The 13,433-nt window shown below is 38.0% G+C and overlaps 2 protein-coding genes across 2 annotated transcripts; both read right to left on the bottom strand.

The window, feature by feature from the left end:
* Positions 1–9,767: 9,767 nt before the first annotated feature.
* LOC104239045 (histone H4) lies at positions 9,768–10,307 on the bottom strand. The gene has a single exon (XM_009793578.2). The coding sequence runs from the start codon at positions 10,221–10,223 to the stop codon at positions 9,912–9,914; it is 312 nt and encodes a 103-aa protein (XP_009791880.1). The 5' UTR covers positions 10,224–10,307; the 3' UTR covers positions 9,768–9,911.
* A 1,097-nt stretch (positions 10,308–11,404) lies between these two features.
* Positions 11,405–13,165, bottom strand: LOC138886149 (uncharacterized). The gene is made up of 5 exons (XM_070167186.1): positions 12,954–13,165; positions 12,594–12,697; positions 12,389–12,500; positions 12,003–12,181; positions 11,405–11,835 (listed from the first exon to the last, which is right to left on the bottom strand). Exons 1-5 carry the CDS (start codon positions 13,163–13,165, stop codon positions 11,405–11,407), a joined length of 1,038 nt encoding a protein of 345 aa, XP_070023287.1.
* Between the last annotated feature and the right edge of the window lie 268 nt (positions 13,166–13,433).

Genomic DNA, 13,433 nt, shown 5'->3' with positions numbered 1-13,433 from the left:
CAAAATCTTTGAGATGAGGTCTTTTAGCTGGTCTCTCGCAGGATATGTCACCTCTAAACCAAGCATGATACCCCGGGGCAACTTCCCCTTTAGCCGTATCCATCACACAAGTGTTTGCTGTCAGGTGTTGGCACTCACTCCAGATTTGGCGAACTTCTTCCTCGGGGAAACGACCGTCCGGACTGATTTCAATCACTTGGGTACTCAAGTCTTCATCTTTCGGCACTACTTGATACCTCCCAAGTTGCCTCAAAACTCGATACGGTGCATAGGGTTGGATGCTTTTAAGTCCCATCAACAGAAAGTGGGGCATGGTTGCTGGCATGTATATGATTTCCTCAACAGGCAACCATCCGAGCGTCCATTGGATTTGGTTGGCAGTGAGAGTTCGGAAAAATGACGTCCAAGCTGTGACTCCCTCGGGTAGACTAAACCCTTTGATTCAGGTGTAGAATTTTTCAATGCAAGTTTTCTCGGGCGAACCGTAACCCAAGAGCGGGGAGCGGTGGCATAAATGATCGGTCATCCACATTTGCAACAATAGGTTACATCCTTCGAAAAAGTCACCCCTGGCTCGGCAAGCAGTGAGAGCCCGGAAGATGTCAGCCATAATCATAGGCGCCAGAGTACTTTTATCTTGGGTGAGAAAAGTACTGACGACCCCAATTACTTTTAGATCGATGTTTCCGTCTTTCCTTGGGAACACTACAAGACCCAAAAAAAGCTGTCATAAAAGCTACCAGCCTGTGTTCGTCCCACTTTTGTTGGTTACCTCTACTGCATAGTTTGAAGTCTGGCTTATTGAACCCGCCCACGTGGCCGTATCTAGCATATATGAGGTGGAGACTGCAGAAACCTTTGGCAAGATCTGGATGGTGAAATGTTCGGGGTATTTTTAGGAAATCCAGAAGCCGGTGTACCATGACGGCCCTAGGTGCAATCAAGTACTTGAACCTTAACGGAGCTTCATCACCTCCGATGTATCCCGCTATTTCTTCCAATGTCGGGGTGAGCTCAAAGTCCGAGAAATGAAATACATTGTGTGCGGAATCCCAGCAAGTGACCAATGATCTGATAATATCACCCCGAGGCTGAATGTCTAGTAAATCCGGGAGATCTTTCAGATACTTCTTTACTTTGTCTTGCCCCTCCTTGCCTAAGTCATTCCACCATAATCGCAACTCAAAAGGGATCTTGGTTATTATTGAAAAGGGTTCGTTTTGTATCGTGCTCATCCTGCACATTTATTAGGGTGATTATGCTAACGAAAAAATGTTTTATTAGACTCAAAATAAAACTATCTATGTTCTTTTCCAAGATTTTTTTCAAAATGACGAACTCGGTTTTCAAATGCGGCCTTTTAGCACTTCGGGAACGAAGACTTTAAGGCTGCGAGGATCAACCGATCAAAAATGATGACCAAAGATGGTCGTTTATGCAATGTCAGCCTTCCGGCGTCCCGCTTGGGAACATTCGACTATTTTTTACAAAAACGGCATCACCCGACTCTTTATAAAAGTGGCAACATTTGTCTTTTTTTCTGGTCGTTTTTGCAAAATGGGAGGTTGGACCCGATGAGAGTTGCCTACGTATCTCACACCCTGTGAGAATCAAACCGGCATAGTTCGGTGAATCGTGAATAGAGTAAATCAATTAAACCCCTTCTGAATACAATCTTTAAAAGAAAAAGCAAGAATATTTTTCTAGATTTTTTTTTTATATTATTTTTCGAAAAGAGATAAAACTAAAGAAGAATCTTTTTGAGGAGGTATTTGGACTATTAGTCTGAATTTATAAAAGAGATACTACCAAAGAAATAATTTTTTTTTTACCTTTAATTTTTTTTATTTTGAAAGTGATTAAAAAAAATTATATATATATATTTTAATAAGTCAAACTAAAAGACAAATTTTGTTTTCATTTTTTCTTTTTTCTTTTTTTTTTTTTTTTAAGAAAATTCTGGCGAGATTTTGACACTACTTGGATATTGGTTTTATTTTTCCAAAATAAGTAATTATCTCCCTACGCTGTTATTTTCTCTCTTTTTTTTGAAAATTTTTTAGAAACCGGTCAGCACGTAGATCTGAAACAAATAAATGCGCAAAACAAACGGGATGCAGCAGGATGGTCTTTTCATTTCAGGTTGCCTGTCCTAGACGGACCCAACCCCTGTGTTGAGTCCCCTATGTCAAATGCAACATGATGCAAATAAGCGTTCCTACTAGGGATCCGGCATGAGGTTTCGTTATACTAGGTTTATAACCTGGGTATATGTTCTAGACTGTGTACCCGAGCGGACAACTCGAGTCGAGGAGGGGGCAACTTACCGGGAACCAAAAGGCCATCCGGCTTCGTAACTTATCCGTCCTCTTTCTTATTTCAGGTATTGACACTAACAGAATAGGGAGCCTCGACCAGCGAGCTTCTCCCCGGAGGTAAGAAGAGAAGGGTTTCGGCACAGTTTATATACAGTTCAGATAATATCAAAGCGGTAAAAGACAACATTTAGCACATTATGCCAAAACATGTAATAAAGATCAGATAATAAAGCCAAATATAACAATTATTCTAAGCTCGAATTCTTGAACCCTGAACCAGTGGTTCTGGGTTCAAAGTCCCCAGCAGAGTCGCCAGAGCTGTCACACCTCCTTTTTGCGCACCTACCCCGAAGGATAAATGCGCGAGGGAGTTTTTCCAATTTAAGTGACAATATTCGAAATGGGATTATTTATTTAATTCAGAGTCGCCACTTGGGAAAGGTTTGGCTTTTGGTGTCCCAAGTCACCGGTTTATCTTGAATCCCAAATCGAGGAAATTTTCGACTTTCCAAATGAAGTCTGCGAACCAGAAATTCTAAGTAAGGAATTCTGTTGACCCGAGGGAAGGTGTTAGGCACCCTCGAATCCCGTGGTTCTAGCACGGTCGCTTAAATTGTTATAATGGCTAAATATCTGATTTAAATACATGTTGTGACTTATGTGCTTTTATTAAGTTTAAACCGCTTTTATTATTATCATTTATTTTTATAGAATTGCAACGTCGTGAAAATGCATCTCGAACCACGTCACAATCAATGCACCCGTAGTTGTTAACACATTTCGACTCCGTTGAGATTTGAATTTGGGTCACATAAATGCGCACCCGAATTTAAGAATGTAATTTATTGAAATGCGCCTAAAGAGACTATCACGTTATTTTTTGGGGAGGGTCATGAAATTCGCTAAATGACCATCCCGGATTCTAAGTATTTAATATGTACATTTATGAGGGCCCCGCAGTTTGTGCATTTTTATTTAGCGAGGCTCATCTCATTTATTTTAAGGGTATCCTAAAGTGACTACATTTCCATTAATTTTGTTTCTAAAAATAAGAGAGAGCAAAAGGAAGATCTTATTTAGTTACATGCTACAAGCACATCATTTTACATACTAGATTAAGACGAATGTTAACAGAAAAGAATATTACTTAAAATTTGAAATTATAAGTGAATACAAAATCGACAAAATAATATATTCAAAGAAGATTAGTTATCCTATAACTAGGTTGACTCCACATAATTATGTGAATAGACCAACAATTATTTTCGACTACTCAAAATAACATTAACCTTAATTCTTAGTGCTTATCCGAAAGTTCATTAGATCTAAACGTTAAACCGTCTTGCTAGATTCACGCCTTTTAGATTAAATCTCTTAACCCTATAGCGTTGATTCGTACTCCTAAACCTGTAAAGCCTACCGATTCCCTAAAATTGCTAGCCGCTTCATTTAAGTGGTGAGTCGATGCTATTAATCATTAATCTACACTATTAGACCTACATTGAAACAGAGAATTCAAACAAGAGAGTTGACATATATTGCTAAACAATTGGTATTAACTAACACAATACGAAAATTTGTGTGAGATACATATTTCTTAAAAGCGAACTGAACCGGGCCATAGCAAACTTAAACAACCCAAAGGTCCGACAGGGTACATACTGATACCTATTAGATTATGCGTTATACCGCCTGTGTCAGCTAAGTTAAACTAAACTGCTAAATACATGGTATACGTCTATCAGTATAACAACATACTACTTAACAGTCCACATTGGTTCGAATACGCCCCAATTTACACAAAATGAATACGATTAGCATGAGCCCAAACAAATATGAACTAATTGAATCATTTTTATCCTATTGCTACATCTTAAACACAGATATTGTAAAAACAGGTGGATGTTTCGTTTCTTTGTTTATTTCAACTCAACTTCCAGTTCAAGCTTACATCAAACCATAGTTTCAGAAGTGTGTACCTGGAAACGTTTACAATTGAAGAGAAAAGAAGTCAGCAAAGCAGCAGTGCAGCAGGACTAGCAAAACCAATAACCAATACAACAGCAGTGGCAGCAGCAAAGCAATAGTACAAGAATGGCAGAATCAAACCTCGATGGACAAACCAGAAATAACCCAATGAAACAATACCCAGTAACCAAACAATCACACTCAACAGACTCGGTTAGGACTAGGGGATACCAATGTCATTCAGACAGACAGAAATAGGTGAATCCTGACACAATAAAGGAAACAGTTTTCTGATTTTTCAAACACTCAAGGAAGGACCCTAGCTTGACAGAACAAATGGCAGATTAAAGTTGATTTCCAAACAGAAAATGGTGAGGAAAGTCAAGGTTTTTAGTTTCAATCAAACAGCAGAAATTCCTTTCCCTATCTCCCCCCCTGATTTCTGAATCCTCTCCTTTCTAATTCAGAATTGTTTCTGTGTCTGTGTGTATATGTTCTTCCTTCAACTCTCTCTGTTTTTCTATTTGTTCCCTCTTTCTCTCTGTGTCCTATGTCTGTCTTCCTTCTTTCTGATTTTTCAGAACTCTTTTTGATTTTCAGAAAACTCCCTTTGATTTTCAGAACTCTCTCCCTTTTTAACTCCCTACTCTCTGCCTAGTTTTTAGCTTCTGTCTGTATATATCCTTGAACCAGTGGAAAACTTCTCTATTTATAGCCTAGCATCAGCCTATTCAACAGCCTGTTAGACAAACTTAATTCCCTCCCATGTTCTCCTGCTGTTCTTTCCACTCAACAGATTAAAATAAAGCCCCCCTCCCATGAGATTCTCCTGTCATGCCCTTTCTTTATTGCTAAAGTGGCATGTCTTTGTTAAATTAAACAAATATGGGCAGTGTGGGCATGTCCTGATAGCATATGTTGTCCATTATACTACAATGCACATGCTGCCCAAGGTCGAAAATGAGTAGACAATGCCATCAATTAAACTAAAATCTGAGACCTATCCTAGACTGCAGCTATAAATCAATCCTTAAATGTTTTCTGATTTAGCTAACAGACTAATACACAGTGACAATAAACAACTAAGCTGATTCACAATGCTTCAATAAATCAAATTAAATAGCATGAGTCGAATTACTATCATTCCAACTGAAACTAATTGACGACATATATCGAATCGACTACGCGAATCACAACACATACAATCGAAGCCAATGATCAGAATCCAACAGTATTAACATGTGATTCAAATTGTACTGACCAAACAAAGGTTGCCCTGGAAACTAATTAATCGACCAAACTCAATTTCAGTCGATTGTATAGTTTACACACATACACACGATCAGTAAATGAAGAAAGACTCGACCAAATACTGAGGTCCTGGCAAGGTGGACAAAACAGTCGACACAAAACAAATCAACTACCATTTAGGCACATGTGAACAGTCATTTAACTATAACAACAAAATGAACTGACAAGAAAAAGGAAAGCAGAAATACCTTAAAGGTTTGAAAAAATCAGAAGACCTTGTCTCGGATTTGAATCGACCTTTTTTGGGGTTGAACGGACTTTAATCGAAGTGTTCTCAACTGAGAACACTTCGATTAAGGTCCATTAGACCCTAATCTTCTGGTTCAAATGGACAAAAATCGGACTCATGACTTCTAGGGTTCCTAAAGTAGATTTGGGATTCAAGTTTACCTGGTTGGATTCGGACCAAACCAAGCCTGGTTTGGTCATGAGGGAGGTCAAGGGAGTTCCTGGCATGGATTTGGGGGGGTTTGGTGTAGGTTGGGGTCTGGCTCGAATCTTCAAATGAAGATTCGAGATGGTGGGGGAAGATTCGAGACCCACGGCTAGTGGATCTGTGTTCAGGGGGTCGAGGTGGTCCTAGGGTGTTAAGATGGTGGTCACCGGCGTCCTTGCCGCCGGGTTTATGGTGAGGGGAAAGGGGGGCGGCGCTAGGGTTTCGTGGGGTTTGGGTCTAGTGAGGGAGACGAAGATGAGGGAGGGGTGCTTGGATAGGGGGCGGGGTACGAGATGAGGGCTTATATACGGGGTGGATGGTTTGATCTTGGCCGTTAGATCAGTCGAGATCAACGGCCTGGATCCAAGGGTTAATCAAACGGTGTCGTTTGGTTTAGTATTGGGGTCGGGGTTGGTCCGGGTAACGGGTCGGGTATGGGGTTATGGGTGAGTGATCTGGACCGTCAATCTAGTGAGATTAACGGTCCAAATTGAAGGTGACACAACGACGTCATTTGGACGGTTGTGTGGCCAGCTTAATTGGACCGGGCAAAAGGGGATTTGGACTGGGTTATTTTGGTTTGGGCCTGTTCTTATTTAGTTCAAACTGGCCCAATCCGAAAACCCCTTTCTTTTCTTCTTTAATTTCTAAAAATCCCACCTAAATTGTAAAACAAAACTATACAATTATTAAACAACTATCACACATATTAATATTCAATAAAAAATAAAATCACTCAAGGACGACAAATAGAATAACAGCTGCATATTTTATGATTTTCCTTTTAATAACCGAAATATGGTTTAATTACACACGACATATTTTTTGTATTTTTGTTTGATAAGACTAAATAAGAATGGGCAAAACCACAAATAACTACCAAAAATGTCACGTAAATTCCAAAAATTGTACAGCAAGACCATTTGTTATTATTTTTGATTTCTTTTGGAGTGATTGTCGCGTAAACAAAAATCACGTGCTCACAACAATTAGTGTTTGGCCAAGCTTTAAAAAACTGCTTCTAAATGTATTTTTTCTCAAAAGTGCTTCTCAAAAAAGTGCTTTTGAAAAGAAGCTACTTATTTCTGCTTCTCCAAAACTGCTTCTGATTCTCCTCAAAAGCACTTTTTTCCTTCCAAAAGCTTGGCCAAACACCTCAATTTTTGGCCAAAAATACTTTTGGCCAAAAAGAAGCTTGGCCAAATAGGCTATTACTTTATCGCTCTCGTACTATATTCTGTGCATTTATTGTTTATTGTGATTTATACTTATTTAAATCGAAAGGACTAACAGTTATGTGCAACTTGTCTCCGTATCAATTGACTAAGCCTATACCGTAGTCACTAAATTTTTTATAAGCGTACAATTCATCCCTCCCCTCTTGTACTTTGACATGGTTAGTGTTTTGTTTTGCATGCACAGAAGAAGAAAGCAGGAACAACTTGGCCTGTCAAAAACATGGATTCTTTTGTCTATTGGCGGTGGCACGTCTCATACTATGGGAAACAAAGGCTGAAGATATGCATTGGGGCGGCCAGAGGTTTACACTACCTTCACACCGGCTACGGGCAAGCGGTTATACATTGTGATGTCAAATCCGCAAACATGTTGCTTGACGAGAATTTGATGGCAAAGGCTGCTAATTTTGGACTTTCTAAGGCAGGAGCTGAGCTCGATCAAACCCATATTAGCACGGTGAAAGGGAGCTTCGGGTACCTAATCCTGAATATTTCAGAAGGCAACAATTGACGGAAAACAGTGATGTTTACTCATTTCATTCAGGGGCGGAGCTACGGTAGAGGGTGCGGGTTCGGACGAACTCAGTGACTTTTTTCGAGACCCGGTATTTGTATTGAAAAATTTACTTTTTATATATAAATATATCCTACCGAACCCAGTAACAAAATGTGTCTGGGTTCAATGGTAAGAGTTTTGGGTTCGCTTGGAGAGCACGCGGGTTCGAATCCTGCTGAAAGTAGTTAGCTATTTTCTTGTTTTTTACCATTTTTCTTTTTAAGATAGCACAAATTAAACGACATCTTGGCTGTTTTTTCTAATCTTTTCAACTTCCAAATCAAAAAAGTTGGGGTTCTACCAAGAGATTAAAAAACCCTAGATGAAAAGAGGCGTACCAACTCCATCCTCTCCAGCAACAAAAACGCTATTTTCCACCATTAAAGAGCCTTCTTACTCAACTAAAAACCAATAGCTTTTCTCCATGAAAGTTGTTCTCAAACTCCAATTCCAAAACACCCCAAACTTCAGCTACAAAACTCCATTAAACTCCTATAAAAATCAGCGAAAATCAGCTCCCAAAACCTCCTTTTACACCAATAGTGGGAGAGGAGTGGTTGTGAGGAAAGCTGGGTTGAACTTAGGAGGGAGGAAAGTGAAAGCAGAGAAGATGTTTGGGTTAATGGATGAGTTCTTGAAGAATGATGTAGTTAGTTTATAAAAAGATATTCTTGATCATGTTGAATTTACTGTTGCTCGATCAAGATTCAATTTTGATGATTTTGAAGCTTACCACGTACTCCCATTTCCCGATTTATTTGACATTTGTTCAAAGGTGTAAAAATTGCACAGCATACTCATTTTTGGCAGTTGAGTCTCGTTTAACTGCATCATCCCTTATTCTTGATTTGCTTATTTGTTGGAATAGTCATGTTTCACTTACTGCTAGAATTATACCCTTATTAAGAAGAAAATCTTCATATGTCTACAGTAGAGCTACAGTAGAAGAAATTTCAGTGACTTTTTTCGAGACCCAGTATTTGTAATTTAGAACCCATACACTTATAATCCTAACTCCGCCTCTGATTTCATTTGGTGTGGTTCTGTTTGAGGTTCTTTGTGCTAGGCCTGTCATTGATCCATCTCTTCCGAGGGAGATGGTCGACTTAGCTGAATGGGCAATGAAGTGGCAGCAGAAGCGACAACTGGAGCAAATCATAGATCGGAATCTCACGGGAAAAATAAGGCCAGATTCCCTCGGGATGCCGAATCGGAGCTTGTTCTGCAATTAAGCTTCTAGTGATGAACTCTCCCTTGCACAATCTTTTATTCACATTTTTTGAGAATTTTGACAGCTCCTTTTCAGATTAACTCTGTGTATAGAAGTAAAAAGTAACTCAATTGAGCTCGCCTGTGAGAGTGATATGGATACCAAGCTTTAAGATCTGCTCCATTAAGTAGAAACTGCTATGCATGTCTTTTCATTTACAGAAGATTAACATCCGCTGCGTAAAGATGATACACACAGATCGATAACGTTAACCTATGAGGCACAGTCTAAGTTAATGCAAATTTGCAAGTCTAAAGTGAGCTTGAATTCTATCAAGAAATAACTTAAAACACATTAAAAATGCACATAATAACTTCGCAACTTGATTTAAGCACAACAAATGTGACTCTGATATCAATTCGAACAATGAATCAAAGCTACATTCCACACGACTAGCTAAGACAGAATTAAATGACACTAGACAAAGAGTTAAACACCAACTATGGTCATTAATTGTGTGTTCAATCCAGTTCAAACAAATATAATTCTCAAACATATCACTAAGAAATAACCAGATGATAATCAAATAATCCCCCTACTGTGAAATATCCTGAGCAGAAAAGATTAGATTATCAATTAAAACAACTTTCATGATTAGCTATACTTTCTACCAAATATACTTGAAAAGAAAAATTAAAGCAAATAGTGTAGATAATAAAGAACACAGAAATGAAGACAAAAAAATTTCTATTCCTTGACTATGTAACGGTGAATTACATCATCAACCTTACCAAAACTAAGCAACCCTAAAACACAACGGCAGCAAAAGTACAAATCTATAATAATTACCCACAAAAACCCTAATTTGACAAATCTAACCCCCAAATCCGTAAAGAGTCCTGCCCTGCCTTTTGAGCGCATAAACAACATCCATAGCAGTAACAGTCTTTCTCCTAGCGTGTTCAGTGTACGTCACAGCATCACGAATAACATTCTCCAAAAATATCTTCAACACCCCACGTGTCTCCTCATAAATTAAACCAGAAATACGCTTTACTCCTCCTCTACGAGCCAAACGCCGAATTGCAGGCTTAGTGATTCCCTGAATGTTGTCCCTTAATACTTTTCTGTGCCTCTTTGCTCCTCCTTTGCCCAATCCTTTACCTCCCTTGCCTCTTCCTGACATATTGAGAAAAGATTTTGGGGATTTTGGGGATTTTGAAATTTGAACTTAATATGGGAAGATATATTGTTGCTTCGGATTATGATGACAGAGGAATGAGGAGTTGGGCTTAATATATAGCGGATGGTGGTTGGTGTTACGGAGAGATTTGAATCGTGACCGTTGGTGTTTTGAAGTTTAAGTTGATGATCGGACGGTTATTAGTATCGATCCGTGTGAGAGGAGGAAAGTGTATATAACTCGTTGATTAAATGGAGATCGAAGGTGGGGAGTGATTCTTTTGTGATAGTATGTGGATTGTGCTTTTGGTGAGAGGAACGGTACACTATTGCTTGGCCAGAAATCTATCCAACCTCACTCCCCTACTAGTATAAAATAATGCGCGGATAATTTAATACAATATTAATCTTATAAATTATGATCTAATTTATCATATTAATTTAATAAATATTAGTTGTATTTTATTATTTAATATAATGTGTAAAAATATAACACAATCCATACAAAATTAAAGGATACATATTATATAGTAATCAAATAAATTATTTGATCCTTTTTATTTTTATTATTGAATTAGCAAGTACTTAGTACTATTGATAATTTTCTTGAATGTTATTTATTTATATTTTATTTTTTGATTAATTTAAACTATAAATATCATAAAATTATCTTTATCCCTTACCTTCGTGTGTGTGTGTGTGTATATATATATATATATATATATATATATATATTATTTTTGTATTTTTCATTTGAATTGAAAGTTTTTTTGTTTTTTTATTTGTTTTTTTGTTTTAAAATAATTTTAAAACTCCAATTTGAAACTACTCTCAAATTTGAATGGATAATTTTATTATATATTTTTATTTTTTTATTATAGCTAATTTTATATATATTTTTAAATATTTGTAATACTCCAACTTGAAATTATTCCCCAATTTGAATTGGTAGTTTTTTTTCCTTTTTTATATATATTTTCATTTTATTTTTTTTAAATCAATCTCTTTTTCTATTTCATTCCAAAGAAATTTACAGATCATGTAGACGCAGACCATCTACTCCTCATTACATGTCTTCTATCTATAGATTCAGTGAATTCACTACTGAAGTCTAAGTAACTAACTAGACTAACAGCTAATTGAAATACATCAAGGCTAACTATACATCAAGAACTTATCTATCCTTTATGGGTATCTGTTGAGTGTTGAAAGTGCTCCCTGCCAGTGTTGTATTTCCTGCCCTCTCGTGTGTATATGAATTGTTATTTCCCTGCATATGTTGTTCACATTTACTGCACCTCCCTGGAATCGAACTTTGTTCCTATCCCTCCATATAGTGTAAACCATCATGCCAAAGACACAGGTAACAATTTCCCATTGTCCACTTTTTCTTGTGGAATAATGACTTATCCATTCCAGCTCTCGTTGCCAATCTTGAATAGGTCTGCAATGTCCTAACCATATCAAGAGTCTCGACCACACTTCCTTTGTCACATAGCATTCAAAGAATAAATGGTCGAATGTTTCACCAGCTAGCTTACAGAATGCACATTGTTGATCTATTTGAACACCAAACTTCAGTAGCCTGTCAACTGTAGCTAATCTTCTCTGTAATGCTAACCACAAAATGAATTTGAATCTGGGATGCAATCTTGGCTGCAATACTATGCCTTTCCATGGAACCTTTGGCAGTTGGGGGAATTGTAGCTTGTAAAGTTTCCTAATACTAAAGAGTTGTCATTCTGTAATTGATCCAACCTATTCAACAGGTTTCCTTGAATACCTTGAACATCCCCAATGAGCTTCATTGACTCCAAAATTTTCCTGACTACCCAAGCTGCATTCTTGGGTATTGGCATATGTTCGAGTGTGTGATGCTTTATGTAGAAGGTATGGATCCATTTGATCCATAAGCAGTCCTTCTTTTTAGCCACTGCCCAGAGGTGTTTTGCCACTGCAGCTCTGTTCCAAAATACCAAGTTCATTAAATTTAAACCCCCTACTACTTGTGGTAATCAGACCTTTTCCCAAGAGACTAAGGCCTTTTTTGAAACTGTTGATGAACCAGTCCATAAAAATGATCTGCATATAGCTTCTACCATCTTCATCACCTTTTTTGGTAGTAGGAAGGTCTGTGCCCAGTAGGACTGTATTCCAAACAAAACTGACTTTATCAGTTGAACTCGTCCTGCATAAGATAAGAGTCGTACTGTCCAACAGTTGATCCTCTGAGTAATCCTCTCCACTAGTGGCCAGCATTGAATAACTGTAAGCTTCTTAGCTGCCAAAGGTACCCCCAAATATTTGAATGGAAGTGTACCTTCAGGGAACCCCAGTTCTTGTAGTATATCCTGTTTCTAGTTCACTAAGACACCTGCTAGGTAAGTTACACTTTTCTCTGCATTTTCTTGAAGACCGGAAGCTTCAGAAAACTTTTGAAAAGTTTGTCTTAACAATCTGATGGATTGTAAGTCAGCCCTGCAAAACATGAGAAGGTCGTCAGCAAAACAAACATGCACCACTCCAAGTTTTTGGCATCTGTGATGGAACTTGAACACTTTATTCTTCATCATCTGAGCAAATTCCCTTTGTAGGTATTCCATTGCCAAGACAAAAAGATAAGGTGACATGGGGTCACCTTGTCTTATCCCCCTTCTTCCTTTAAATGGCTTAGTCAGACCCCCATTTTATGTTTAGAGAATATGTTACTGAAGAGATACATTCCATAATCCACCTTGTAAATTTATAAGGGAATCCCAAGTCCAATAGCACTCTCTCCAGGAATGTCCATTCTAAGGTGTCATAAGCTTTCCTCAGATCAACTTTCAGGACACATCTTGGAGAGATACCTTTCCTATTGTAGCCTTTGAACAATTCATGTGTAAAGAGAATATTATCTGTGATACATCTGCACTCAATAAAAGCTGATTGTGATTCCCCTACCATACCTCCAATTACTCTCTTTATTCTTGCCGTGATGATCTTTGTAATGATCTTCTATAAGGTTGTGCAGCATGCTATTAGTCTATAGTCCTTGACATAACTAGGATTCTGCACTTTAGGAATTAGTGTCACTGCAATACTACTAATCCCTTTGTGCATCTTCCCAGTTGCAAAAAATTGTTTGACAGCATCACAAATATCATCACCCACTTCCTGCCAATGTTTAGTAAAAAACTCAACTGGAAATCCATCCACCCCAGGGGACTTTTCA

This window comes from Nicotiana sylvestris, chromosome 2, assembly GCF_000393655.2.
Source record: "Nicotiana sylvestris chromosome 2, ASM39365v2, whole genome shotgun sequence".
Lineage (NCBI taxonomy): Eukaryota > Viridiplantae > Streptophyta > Magnoliopsida > Solanales > Solanaceae > Nicotiana > Nicotiana sylvestris.
This window is presented reverse-complemented; position numbering and strand designations above follow the sequence as displayed.

What these genes read in the sequence shown, in the direction of transcription:
- LOC104239045 (XM_009793578.2), bottom strand. Translation starts at nt 10,223, where the DNA reads ATGTCAGGAAGAGGCAAGGGAGGTAAAGGATTGGGCAAAGGAGGAGCA.
- LOC138886149 (XM_070167186.1), bottom strand. Translation starts at nt 13,165, where the DNA reads ATGGTAGGGGAATCACAATCAGCTTTTATTGAGTGCAGATGTATCACA. An exon ending in AAGTGTAACTTACCTAGCAG is followed by an intron (nt 12,501 to 12,593) that starts GTGTCTTAGTGA and finishes TACCTTTGGCAG; the next exon opens with CTAAGAAGCTTACAGTTATT. An exon ending in GCTCATTGGGGATGTTCAAG is followed by an intron (nt 11,836 to 12,002) that starts GTATTCAAGGAA and finishes TTTTGTGGTTAG; the next exon opens with CATTACAGAGAAGATTAGCT.